The following is a 13,983-nucleotide window of genomic DNA, read 5'->3' on the forward strand; positions in this document are numbered from 1 at the left end:
TGCTTTTGTATTTATACTAACAAAAGCAGCTTGGAATAAGGGAATTTTACAAGAGGAAGGAGGTTCAACAGATCTGTGACCTAAGCTGCAGATGCTTTCAATATGAAGATAGAGTTTAGCTATCAAAAATGTTCAACTTTTGCTTGCTCTATTCACCAGCAGGATCTTCTCAGAACAACTGGCTATGAAAAGTGCCCTTCTGTGAAATATTTTGGCTCTGAAAATCTCCCACAATTATTTCTACGTCAGCGCATTTTTCACTCACCAGGCTGCCTCCCCTTGTGATTCTGTCGGAGGTTCACGTTACAGGAATAACTCTTTTCTGATTAGAAAACAATATGCTAAGGACATGAATAGACTGTGAATTGTGTATCTTGTGTATTTTGGTTTTAGGTTCAGCCAGCCTCCATCAAGCCTCTGTGGGCTTTATGCCATTCCTATATCTCCAGCCATTTCAAGCAATGCCAAAACACATTTGTTTTGATCCTGTGCACATTTGCACATGCAAACTAGCATGGGTAGGAAATGAAAATCAGGTAGCCAGATATCATGTATCCAATTTCCATGAACAAAGGGTGGGTTTTGAACAAACAAACAATTGTGTGTCTGTGTATTTAAAGGCTTTGAACGAATATTTGCATCCTTAAAGGAAAGGGCTGAGATAAAACATCACTCTCCCTCACCTTCTGTATTGGATAAATCACCTATCCTAGTACTCATCAGAAAGAATGAAAACCACTCTAACCCAATCTGCATATTTTCCCATTTCATTTACCCTTTGCAACTGTGACTGAAGTCCTCTGACAGAACAAAAATGTCTAAATGAGTTTTAATTAACCTTCCACAATCAAAAGACTCTGTGTCAACCTAAAAGGAAGGGAGACTCTCTTTCAGTGCATTAACACATAATTTCATTACTCAGGTACTTCTTGAGTAGCAGGGAAGCCAGAGGGGAAAACAGAAGCTCGCAGTGGGGGAGGGGGTGGAAGGACAAGTTGCCATCATCTAGTCAATTATTAAAGTACTCAACTAGCAGCCACTAATGTATTCATACTTTCCACCTCTCTCCTCACAGCCCTCCCTTTCCCACTCCAACTCCATAATTTATCTTGCATTTTAATTTTCCATTTATTAAATGCATTCATTTATCACAGTGTTCAGAAAACCTGCAGGAGAAATTGAGACAAATGTCTTCTTAAGTAGCCCTGTTTACCAAGCCGCAGCAGCAGCAGCTCTAAAACATCCAGGCTGGCTTGGAGCAGAAGTGCTACCTACTGGGAGCAAGGCCCCTGGGTTAGGCTACCACCTCCTTGGTAAAAATTTTAAATCATTTGAATTCAGTGACAACTGCATTATGCAAATGGATACAGTCATTTATAACTGTTACAGCTGTAATAGCTCAGGGTTTTAGGGCCTCGGTGGGATTTTAATACAAAGATCCCCGTTTCCTCTTTCTGTTACAGAGGTGCTGAGAAAATCACTGTCTATAGCAAACACACTCTGAAGGAAACAGACCTGCAAAAATATTTAAAAAGAATATTATCTTTTAATAAAAGAACTAAGGGACTTAGGGATGCCTGGTAAGCCACAGGTAATAACAGTATGAAGATATTTTTTCCTCTAGTGAAGCTTGCCTTTTAAATAAAAGCAAACAGTGACATTTTATACTAACTATCTCAGCAAAGCCATGCAGGAGAAAATGTAAGAACATAATGGGGGAGATTCTTCAAAGGCACAAATGGAAGAACTAGAGATCCATCTCCCACGAACAGCCTGACAGGACTGGGTGGGTTACTGCCATTTTTACTTTTGAAAAGACAGAAATTTTATTCTCTTATTGTTACTGTTTTTTTAAATGACTTTTACTCATTTCTAATGTGAGCTCGTTATATTATGGGCTCCTTTATCAGCCATATTACTGCAATATCTGGAGTTCATGTATTCTTTACTGATGAACAGTAGATTAGATGCGCAAATCACTCCTATTAACAACAAGGGATGCAGGAGTTCACCTGGCTAGCTGTGCCACACAGAAAACAAACACCCTACATGTACAGGATCCTTTAGGGATAGCAGCCTTCAGCATGTTCAGCAGATTTGATAGCCAATACCTTCGTAGAGTGGCCATGTTAAACAGCAACTGCCTCTGCTACAGTATCTCAGTGGCCCTTTACAAAGTCGGACCTACAAAAGTCTCACAGGTGTGTTTTGGCATCTGTTGAGCTCTGTCATATTCTAACAGAGTTCATGGGCTCCATGAATACGAATAGACTTTTGAAAAAAAATGATCGACCAGGTGTTACTGTAAATGGAAGCAGAGCTATCACACCCATAAATCAGAGAGCATATAAGCAGTCGCAGACTAAAATAAAGACTATTTCAAAGGCTTGAGCCATACATCTGTGCCTTGTACTTCAAACATACAACACTGTAGCATTGTTTTGTTTTGAAGAAGTATTTAAAATGCTTTGCTAACCATCTGCTTTTGCCTATCCTGTTACAATCAGCCCAATCTAGCAAAGATTTGAAAGATGCCCGCCTGGCATAGCACAAAAAGGAAAGCCCTGCGGTATTAATTCTCCCAATAAAATCTTGCACAAGCTGCCTGGAGATAGGGTATCAGTTGAAACCATAAACCCATTTATAGCTGACAAGAAGATTAATGACTTGTCCTGCACCGATTTCCTCCCATTAGCTATCAGTGGATCTGCTCCATCTGTCATTTCACAGGGAAAAACCTATACAGATTTAGTTTCCCAATTACTTCCAAATTGGCCTTCTCATAGAAACAGACTACTCACATTTGGTAACAACACCTTCCAAGTGGATGATGTTGGGGTGGTCAAACTGTCCCATGATGCTGGCCTCACTCAGGAAGTCCCTCCTTTGTTTATCAGTGTAGCCAGCTTTTAGAGTCTTGATAGCAACACAGATCTCTCTTTTTCCTGGCACTTTGAGACGTCCACTGCATACCTCACCAAATTCACCTGCAGGAAAAAGACCAAACACTTAGCTATGAATCACAGGTACATGTGAGACTGTTGCCAAGATGTAAATTGTCAGTGCTCTTCTGAACAAGCCAATTTATTTTAAGGAGTTGTTAAGCTAAGGATAATTAGATCCCAGGGCACCTAAACAGCAATAAAGCTATGTGTTATAAAACCAGACTTACTACAGAAATGCAGATGTCCTGAAACTTACCCACACCTATGACTTTTTCAATCTTTATACAGGAGGCATCGATTTCTTTGGCAAATTCCCGCACAGCTTGGTTTGGATCCTCATATGTGAAAGGATCCACATATGTTCTAACACCTGCAAGGCAAAAATGTTTTATTTGAAGTCACTGATCTACATGCTGCTGAGCACAGAACATATGAGAATGATGTCTTAATGGTATCCAACAGCAAGGAAAGTGTAAAAAAAAAAAATCACCATAAGCTAGGAATGACTGAAGAAAGAGAAAGAGATTTCCCAATGGGATTTTTTATGAAAACATTTTATTTCCTACATACTGCAAAAAAATCAGGCACCTGCCAGTGAATGAATTGCACTAATTACTATCAGTACTACTAGCTAGCTGCAGCTCGGGGACCAAGAGAATAATATACACCAAACTACTATTTTGGGGTCAGACTTCTGAGCCTGCCCCAAACTCTGTATGATGGAAGCAACAGCATATTCAGTCTTCAGGAAGGTATGCATTTCCTCTGAAGCACCTTCTCTGATCCAGCCAGAAGCATCTATTAAGTATGTTGTGGGGAAAATTATGGCTAGTCAATATCACCCAGAAACAGAAGTCATGAAAACCTTTCACTGGGAAAGAATAATGCAGAAAAAAGGGTGATTCTAGAAAAATTCCCTCAAAATCCCACAGGTGAATGTTTTTGAATGTTTCTAGTCGCACATATTTTTCTGCTACTAAGATGCTTAGTTCTGGTGAAGGAAAGCAAAAAGGAAAACAAAAATATTCATCTCAAGAATGTCATGCCTTATTTTCTAAGCATAGAACATGCTTTGTGAACCAAATAAAAAAACCCCAAGCACCACTGCCTTTTACCTTGATTCAGATGTTTCTCCTCATCTGCCTCTTGCTTAGCTTTACTGTACTTGCTGCGTCTGTTGGAATGAAAAAAGAGCATTGCAATTCAAAAAGAATATCTTACTCAGATAGGATCTCAGTCCTCGTGACCTGCCGAGACTTGAATTATTGTACCTGCCAGGACCCACATTCTCTGTTTCTCTTGCAACAGTTGAAGACCGAACTTATGCCTACCAAACTGCAGGAAGCTCTATTCCTTATGCTGGTTTAGGTGTTAATTAGAGGTGCACCAATACATTGGTCCATATCATATCGGCACTGATAAAAGGAAAATTGACATTATCGGCAATCAGCTTTTTTGGCTGATATGACCAAAAACGTCATCAATAAATGCTGTGTGCATGTGCGCAGCCACAGCCTGACAGGAATGGAGCCAGGCAGCTTGGGGAGCAGTGTTCAGCCAGTAAGTCTGTTGGGGGAAAGGGGTCGGGGGGCAGATCGAGGTCCTCATGGTTAGGGAGGGAGTGGGGCTGGGAGGGGGGCTATAGCCACCTCAAAATTCACCGTAGCCACCCCCCTGAACCCCTCCCTCCCGGCACCGCTGCTGCTGGCCCCAGCCCGCAGCAACAGCCGGCCCTTGCCTCGCACACAAATCACCCGCATGCCCTGGATGAGCTGCTCGTGGCTCTATCCCATGTCCTGCCCCACCGCCTAGGCTGTGCAGCACCTGCCCCTGCCGCAGCCAAGCCCCACTCCCTCCCTCACCATGGGGGCCTCAATCGCCCCCCCCCCCCCTGCCCCTTCCCTCTGCCCCATCTCATCCCCCTAACAGGCTTATCAGCTGGACGCTGCTCTCCAAGCTGTCAGGCTGCATATCAGCAATTGGATCAGTATCAACCAATATGGCTCGTTAGTAATCAGCCATCGGTGTCAGCTCAAAAAAATCTTTTATTGGTGCACCCCTAGTGTTAGTGTCATCTCCAAAGGTATAAAGGGAAACAAAAAACAAATTCACATCCGATTCACCAGGTACATGCCTGAACTTGCCATTTACATTCCCCCCTTCACTTTTCTAATTTCCAACTATTTACTTTGAGTCTCCCTTGCTTACCTTTAGCTTTCCTTCACTCATTTTTCCCCCTCATCCATCCCTTCTCTACCCATTGTTTTCCTTATTTCCACCAATTTACATTCTCACTGACCTTCTGTCACACTTTTAGCTTCTTTCATTCCTTGGAGATCTCAGAACAACAACAGAGTCTCCCTATGCCTGAAGAAGGGTACTTGTGCCCAAAAGTTTGCAAAGAAATTTGTTCCAACTACTCAGCTGGTCTAATAAAAGATATCACATCTACCCAAAGAACCGTGAGAACCTTGCCTGCCTATGTCCTTAGACCAGCACGACTGGAACCAAAAACCCTGCAAATTTGCATCTCTGGATTTAAGACAGGGGTGGACAATTACTTGGGCTAGAGGGCCACTTAGGGAGTTCTGCTGAGCTGTTGCAGGCTGGGTCAGTGCACGCTCCCTCACCCCACCCCACCCATTCACCAAAGTTGAACCCTAACTGGTTCTGCCCTGGGGCCTGGTGTTCCTGGCCCAGAGTCTCCATGGAGACTGGCTCAAGGCCTCTACAGGCAGAGTGTGTTTGGCCAGGTAGATGGGATGGGGCCATAGGTGGGTGTGCAGCAGCATCAGAGAGCAGGATCTGTGGCTGGGGGCCAGGCCAGGATCTTGAGGCAGTGAAAGCTTGGGGCTTGGGCCCAGGGCAGAGCCATAACCCACTCCTGGGTTACTCCTCCCCTTGCCCACAGAAACAGTGTCTGTTGCAGAGACATGCGGGCAGCAGATAATGGTTCCACTCCATGCCCTGGCCATGTGCTGTCACCACCCCAACATCCCAGGCCTGGTCCCACCAGGCCTGCTCTTGGATGTCGCTCCCTGCCCACTCGTGGCCACATCCCATTCACCTGGCTGAACGTACCCAGTCTGCACGAATCCCAGGCCAGTCTCCATGGAGATCCCACCCATCCATTCAGTCCAGTATCCATGGCAGTGGGTGCAGCATGGACAGGCCAGGGTGCTCAGGCAATGGGACCAGGACCAGCAGCAGTAGGGATACTAACAACGGCAGCCGGAAAGGAGCGCCACTCTCAGAGATGCCAGGAAGTGGAGTCCAGCCACTGTGCTGCCCCAGCCCCACTGTGTGCCTGAGGGTGGCAGGACTGGCCACATGCACCATGGCTCAGGTTGGTCCCTGCAAATGGGCTTGGTGGGGCCGAGACATCTGGCCCACAGGCCACATTTTGCCCACCCTTGATTTAGGAAGATAGAACTCTTTTGCTTTTAAAAAAGAGACTTTTGCAGTTCAAAGGCCAAATTTTAAAATGAGACCCAACTGGGCAGTGAGGGGGGGTTTCATCACAAGTAAATTTGGCTGGAAATGCTAGCACAGATGTCTAAGTGACTGGCTTTCGTGTACAACTGAATTAGACACCTGAATGTCAGCATTTGTACCCATATTTGATTGCAAGAACAATACTGAATGTTTCAGTTTACTACATGCTACAGGATTATTAATATGATAAATTCTACTGTATATTAAGTTTTATTTTTATGCATGTACACATAACTTACAATTTATGACTTTAATAAAAAAAAGCATGAGTTCAGTTGTGTGTGTGAATCTGAACAAAGTTTATACAAAAAAAAATCTGTGAAGAAGGACTTTGAGAGGTTTTCTTTGGCTCATTAGCTACATAGAAAGTACAGGCCCAGGAATAGTGGCAAGGTAAAAATCTCCCCAAAGCTGAGGTTTGTTGTTGATCAAATCTCAGTTTGCTTGAACCTACTGAAGTCTGCAGGAAAATTTTCAAGGGTTCCTACCAGATCTGGCTCAGCAAAGGGAATGGGACTGGAAGCAACAGGGATAAATAGGAGGGCAGTGGGACAGGGGAGAGGAGCAGATGTGTGGAGACAGACTCACAGGGCAGGGAGACCAAGACAAATTTCAGGGGAGATGATTGAGACAACACTGAACAGGGTGGATTTAATTTAAATCAAATTGATTGAAATCATGGTTTAAATCATGAATTTAAATCACTGTTCAGAAGGCTTTGATTTAATCATTGTTTTCTACAAAACGTGCATTCTTGTTGTTTGATATCCTTTATTCATTTAACTTCTTGAAACTTCACACTTTTAGAGAAAGATAAGGGCTTGACTGTGTGTACACAAACTTGCAGAGAGAAGAGAAGGCTGGGTGGGAGTGCGGGGCTTGCACTGGTGTGCGGGGGCCAAGGCCGGCAGGGCCCAAAGCAGAGTGGCAGGAGCACAGGGCCTGGGCTGGCGGGGGCTCTATGGAGCCAGGCCAGCTCCCCCCTCTCCCTGCTGGTGCAGCCCACCCCAGCTTCATAGAGTCCCTGCCAGTCCTGCACTTCTGCCAACCTGCTCTGGGCCCCTGCCAGCCCTAGCCCTCGCATACCAGTGCTGCCCTGCGCTCCCACCCAGCTATCACTACACTCCCGCTCACTGCCACTTGCCCCCCCGCCTGCCGCCATCATTTTCGCACTTTCCTGTCCACCACCATTGTTCCTCCCCACCCACCCCTTGCCCACCAGCTGCTTTGGCACCACGTGGTTCCCAGCTACATTACTACATTACAGGACCTGGCCCAGTCCCGAGGACTGGGGCAATCACCTGCGGTCCTCCCCTGCTTCACTGCCCCACCCCAGTTCTTAGCTGAATTTCCCTCTCAGGCAAAGGGAGGCGGGGAACATCCCCAAGGTCCCACGCCAGAAGCCTCTACAATGCAGAGGCTTCTGGTTGGGGGGCTGGGAGTGGGGCAGGGCCTGGAGGGGCTTGCTGCTGTGGCTGCTGGGTCCTCCCACTGGCTCCCCTTTGGTCTTACTGCCACTGGTGCCTTGTCATCTTTGACAGGCAGATAAATATTAATTTTCTAAATTTTGGGGGGCCCTGCAAGCCTGATAGAACAGCCTGGTAGGCTGTATTTGGCCCATGGGCAATATCTTACCCGCCCCTGGAGTAGAATAAGGAGCCAATGTAGGGGAAAAATAGGACAGGGACAAGTTGGGCATAGGGGATAGGGCAAAAAGAGGAGGATGAGAAGAATGTGTGGCCACTATAAACACTCCGTTCCAGAGCCTTGGATTCCCTAATCTCACTGTTTGCTGTCAGCCAAAATCTGGTGGCAAAGTGTGTCTTATTCCCAATGCTGTGTTTGCCCCTATAAAGAATAACAACCTCCTAACACTACTGTTTTCGCGGTCAGCCATTGTAGCATCCCCTAACTTTTGAGTGCTTGCCTTTGAAACTTTTTTTTTTTTTTAAACGTGGGTTCTTGTGTGCACTGTATGCTAAATAAATAAAATGGAGAGGGAAGGGGGTGGAAATTCAAGCTATATTAAGAGCCAACCACTGTCCTTGATCCAGGATAGCTCTGAATAACATCAGTGGGAATTGTGTTCAGGCACCAAGGATGACATATGGCATAAATGTCTGGGAACTTTTTTTTTTTACTGGTTAAAGTGAATTAAAATCAAATCACTTCAAATTACAGAAAATACACCCTGAATGCAAGCGACAATTTAAGCAGTTTTTTTAGTTGCTCAGGGGTGAGCCATGCTAGTGTGAACTGAACTAAGCCCACTGTTAATTCCCCAACTTCTACAAATCAATGGGAGCTACATAGGATTCACATCAGCAAAACATTTGGCCTGGCATCTATAAGAGCACAGCAGGAAGTGATCTTTGGCAAACTGGGACAAGTCAGCACCACTATTATTGAGCATGTATAGAATGCTTTCAGTTAAATAAAGCATTACCATACAGCCTCTTGTTCAGGAGAAGATATTCTAAATGTTATGTATGACCCTTCCCACCAATTTTAATTAATATCCAAATACAGATGTGAGAAAAGAACAGCAAGTGTTAAAAATTACTTTTAGATTTTTTAAAAATCCTTTTTATCTTACTTGAAAAAGGAAACAAAAAGATTACTGTTCAAACAATGTAATTGTAGCTTATTAACTTTTAATAATACCTTCCAAACTAACTACCTAATTCCAACTTCTACCTTTGTCACCTGCTGACCTTTTCCCCTTGGCTTGGGGCGGGACTCTTAGGTTTACTATTGTCCCTGTAAGAAAACCCCTGGAAGCTCATTATTCAGTCACTAAGCCATAGGGAGGTGAGCTAGGCATGAATTGACATTCTCAGACAGCTCACCTGAATGACAGGAGACCTTTGTCATAGATTTGAATTCCATAATTATAGGGATTTTGCTGGTGGTGATTAAAAAGGGGTGGTGTTCAGAGAAAGGATACAGAAGCTTTCAGGAACTATAGGGGTCAGAGATGCAGGCAAGCCTACAAGTGGAACTTGGAGATAAAGAATGGGTAGGCCTTCCCACATAGGCCTGTACCACAAACAACAAAAGGGGATATTAGTGGGTATTGTGGTGAAACAGCATGCACTCCATGTGCTGCTCTCACTGCCATTGCAGTGCTTCTGCCATCTTTACCATTCATGAACAAAATAAGAACTAAAGGGTAGAGCAGCTCTGATTAAATACAGACTGCAGTGCATAAGCACAAGGCTAAAACTGAGGTAACATACTGTCCCAAAACTCATTAGCAAGAGGTGAGCAAACCTATTCAACTAAATTCAGACAGCAGAAGGTAAAGCAATCTAATAACCAGGAGATTTTCTTATATGACACTTTTAAATAACCAAATGTGTAGAACTGTGTAGACGTCATTTTCCTCTGTCCAACCCCTTCTTAAAATAAAATATTCACACCAAGTGTTTCCCAGGTACTCTTTAAAAGCTACCTTTGAAGTAATCTAAAATTAGAAGTGTGCTTTTAGGAACCACTGTTTAGAAAGACTCAAGATGCCATCTGCCCTCTGCTCTGTGAATTTGTATGTTTTAATCTAAGCAAGTTTAAACTAGCATTTAAGTGGATTAATTTTCATGTTAACACAAACTCTCATAGCGACTGAACAGAATAATGTTTTTGAGCTGCCTGTAGGGAAGCAGACAGTGGGATCCTTCAAACAAACAAACAAAACAAACAAACAGCAGAGCAGGTGAGTTCCGCTTTCCAAATTCTGAAGTAAGGACATGAAGAATTCAATGACACATGGCAATAATAATCCAGTTTTCAGACGTGGGGCCCTTAAATGTATGTCCCGATCCCACATACCTATGCTGGCAAACCCTCTTAGTACAGATGGTTTGGTAAACAAAATAACCTTTACTGGTATAAATGACATACACAACAGACTTTCTATGAAAACTTAAAAACATAAACCCCCTTCCCAGCAACACCCTCCTAGCCACTATAGGTGTTACCAGCTTATATACCAACATCCCACACCAGGATGGCATGCAACCCTGTATTACATATCTACAAGAGCAAGATTACAACTCAACACTTCCCCGAGACCATGGGCACAGCTACAGGCATTAAAATGGTCCCACAGTTTGGCAACCTTTTTATGAGCCACCTGCAAAAAGAATTCCTCAAAGACTGCACCATCAAACCCTTGCTATACTTAAGATATATCAATGACATCTTCATAATTTGGACTGAAAACCTGCAATATCTGATTGAGTTCCATCAGAAATTCAACATTCATCACCCCTCTATCAGACTCTTTCTTGAATACTCCAGGACCAACATTTCCTTTTTAGACATGACAATCACTATCCAGAATGGTAAAATACAGACCACCATATACAAGAAACCCATGGACCAACAGACATATCTACACAGAACTAGCACCTACACACACATCTACACATATCTACACAGAACTAGCACCTGAGGGTGCTGAGAGAGCTGGCTGATTGCAGAGCCATTGGCCATCATCTTTGAAAACTCATGGTGATCAGGAGAGGTCCTGGCAAACATAGTACCCATATTTAAGAAAGGGGAAAAGGAGGATCCAGGGATCATTCAGCCTCACCTCAGTCCCTGGAAAAATCATGGAGCATATCCTCAAGGAATCTATTTCTAAGCACTTGGAGGAGAAAAGGGTGATTAGGAACAAGTCAGCATGGATTCACCAGGGGCAAATCGTGCCTGACCAACCTGATTGTCTTCTATGATGAGATGACTGGCTCTGTGAATGCAGCAAGACCGTTGGATGTGGTGTACCTTGATTTTAGCAAGGCTTTTGATATAATCTCCCACAACATTCTCCCAGGCAAGCTAAGGAAGTATGGACTGGAGAAATGGACTGTAAGGTAGATAGAAAATTGGCTGGAGGATCAGTCTTAGAGAGTAGTAATCAATGGTTTGATGTTTAGTTAGCAGCTGGTATCAAGTGGAGAGCCCCAGGGCTCAGTCCTGGGGCCGGTTTTGTTCAGTATCTTCATCAATGTTCTACAAGATGGCATAGAGGGCACCCTCAGCAAGCCTGCAGATGACACCAAGCTGATGGGAGTAGTAGATACGCTGAAGGGTAGGGCTAGGATTCAGAGTGACCTAGACGAATTGGAGGATTGGGCCAAAATATATCTTTTCAGCTTCAATAAGGATAAGTAGAAAGACCTGTACTTAGGACAGAACAATCCCTTGAACTGGTACAGGCTGGGGGCTGGCTAGCCCTGCAGAAAAGGACCTGGTGGTTACAGTGGACCAGTGTTTCCCAACTTTTTCCAGCCCAAGGCACACATACATTAATAAAAATGTTCCGCGACACACCTGTTAAAGCATTCCCCATCCTCATACCTATTGTAGCTCATTGCCATGGCAAAATTCCATGGCACACCTGTTCATTTCTGATGGCCTACTTTTGTGCCATGGCACACTGGTTGGGAAACACTGCAGTGGACAATAAGCTGAATATGAGCCAGCAGTGTGCCCTTGTTGCCAAGAAGGTTAACAGCATACTGGACTGCACTGGTAGGTGTGTTGCCAGTAGGTACAGAGAAGTGATTATTCTCCTCTATTCAGCAGTGGTGAGGCCACATCTGGAGTACTGTGTTCAGTTTTGGACCCTCCGCTACAGAAAGGATGTGGACAAATTGGAGAGAGTCCAGCGGAGGGCAACTAAAATGGTGACGGGGCTGGGAGACATGACTTATGAGGAAAGACTGAGAGAACTGGGCTTATTTAGTCTAGAGAAGGCTGAGAGGGGACTTAATAGCAGCCTTCAACTACCTGAAGTGGAGTTCAAATGAGGATGTAGCTAGCGGTTCCCAAACTCTGACACTGAGTACCACCAGTTTAAAATGTTACAGCCTTAAGTACCACCAGTAATTTTTTCATACAAATAGGTAACTGACTGTGTATTAAAACAACATCAAAACATTCAGTAATCATAAAACATTGTTTTATCAGTTAGGGTAGCCATGTAAAACAACTGGAAATTTCGAAAAAGACAGTGTAAAACAGGGGTAGGCAACATTTTTGGTCGGAGTACTGAAAAAACTGCAATATGTACCCTGTAAGGTGCTGGAGTGCAGGCACACCAGAAAAACAAAAACTGGGACAGGTACATGGCAGGATGCACTGCATATTAATATATGCAGTGCATATATTACAATTATATTGTAAACTAGTTAACAATTATAAATGTTGCTTTTTTTAAAATTTTTTTTTACAGTAAATACTAGGTTTTCTAAAAATTCTAAAACTAGTGACAATAAATAAAACTTCACATGCTACCTTTGGTTTTGTGTATTTTTTTTGTTAAGCATGTTGTGATGGGGGGGTTAGACAAGGGGAGGAAGAGAGAAGAGAGAGAGAGGAGAGGAGAAAGGAGAGGGAAGAGAGAGAGAAGGAGAGAGAAGAGAGATGGCGAGAGGTGTGGGAAGAAGCAGATATGGGGGAAGTGCTGCGGGCAGGCTGGCCCAGCCAGGCCCTTGAGAAGGCGGCAGCTGGAGGACAGCGGGGTCGGGCAGGCAGCGGGAACTGCCTTGGGGCTTTGCAGACTTGGGCCACAGTGGGGCTACTTAGTGGCACCAGAGGTGCGGCCCAACCTGGACTGCGCAGCTCCGCCATGGTGGGGGGCAGCCACCAGCCTACAGGGGAAGGCTGCCTGGCTGGGGCAGGACACCAGGCTCAGGGGACTCCCGGCTCAGCCTGTGCGTGCCACGCACAGCGCAAGTGGGGTGGAGACCCTTGGGCCACAACAGGGACTGCCTGGGCTCTGGGAATAGGCGCTGTAGGTGGTGCTCAGAGCTGAGCCGGCTGGGAGCCCACAGTGCAGTGACTACACACAGCTCCTGCCTCAGTCCCTTGAGGGGAGCTGCGGGTGGGCAAGGCCAGGGCATGGGCAGGCTGGGGCAGATATTCTTGGGAGCTCCCATGGCCAGGCCCTTGCAGCGAGGGCAGTTCCGGCCTGCTTACATTGTGCCCAGTGCGCAGGGAGGCTGAGTCTGGAGCCAAAAGTCCTGCTGAGGCTGGCATCCTGCCTTGACCAGGCAGCATCCCCTTGTGGAGCAGTGCAGGCCCAGCCAAGCCGCACCATGGGTGCTACTGGGCACCCCGCCCCCCTTGCCATGGCCCTTCCTGAGGTGACCTGGCCCCTTCCAGGGGTGCATGAGGGCTCCCACCAGTGGGCACCCCGAGGTAGGCATGGGGGCCACCTCCCCTCCCTCCTGATTTATGTACAGGATGGAAGCAGCTGCTGCTGCACGCTGGGCCTCAGGAGCTGCATGCAATGCCATGTGCCTTCCGCCACTGGGCAGCCAGTGCATGGAAGGCGCATGGCATCGTGCACAGCCACGAGGTAACAGCAGCCCACCCCAGCCCCACACACAAACCCCGGGGGCAGATGCCCCCCTGTGCCTACCCTGGGGTGCGCACAGTGGTGGGACTCCCCCCCCACTCCATATGAGCCGCCTGGGGCTCCCACCATCCCACCACCTCCCCTCCATGACCCCATTCATTTTTTCCTTTGCCTCTC

The 13,983-nt window shown here is 45.6% G+C and overlaps 1 protein-coding gene across 2 annotated transcripts in view; it reads right to left on the reverse strand.

Moving 5' to 3' along the window:
• Window positions 1-13,983, reverse strand: part of EPHA4 (EPH receptor A4) — a 144,287-nt gene that overhangs the window by 19,568 nt on the left and 110,736 nt on the right. For both annotated transcript variants that reach the window (XR_003096271.1, XM_025215724.1), the window contains exons 8-10: window positions 4,061-4,119; window positions 3,202-3,315; window positions 2,802-2,987 (exon numbers count right to left, since the gene is read on the reverse strand). Coding sequence is in view for 1 of the 2 variants with exons in the window: in XM_025215724.1 (XP_025071509.1) it covers window positions 2,802-2,987; window positions 3,202-3,315; window positions 4,061-4,119 (359 nt within the window). In the remaining variant the exon portion in view is untranslated. The remainder of the gene's footprint in view (window positions 1-2,801; window positions 2,988-3,201; window positions 3,316-4,060; window positions 4,120-13,983) is intronic.

Source organism: Alligator sinensis, unplaced genomic scaffold, assembly GCF_000455745.1.
Source record: "Alligator sinensis unplaced genomic scaffold, ASM45574v1 scaffold187_1, whole genome shotgun sequence".
In the NCBI taxonomy this organism is placed as follows: Eukaryota; Metazoa; Chordata; order Crocodylia; family Alligatoridae; genus Alligator; species Alligator sinensis.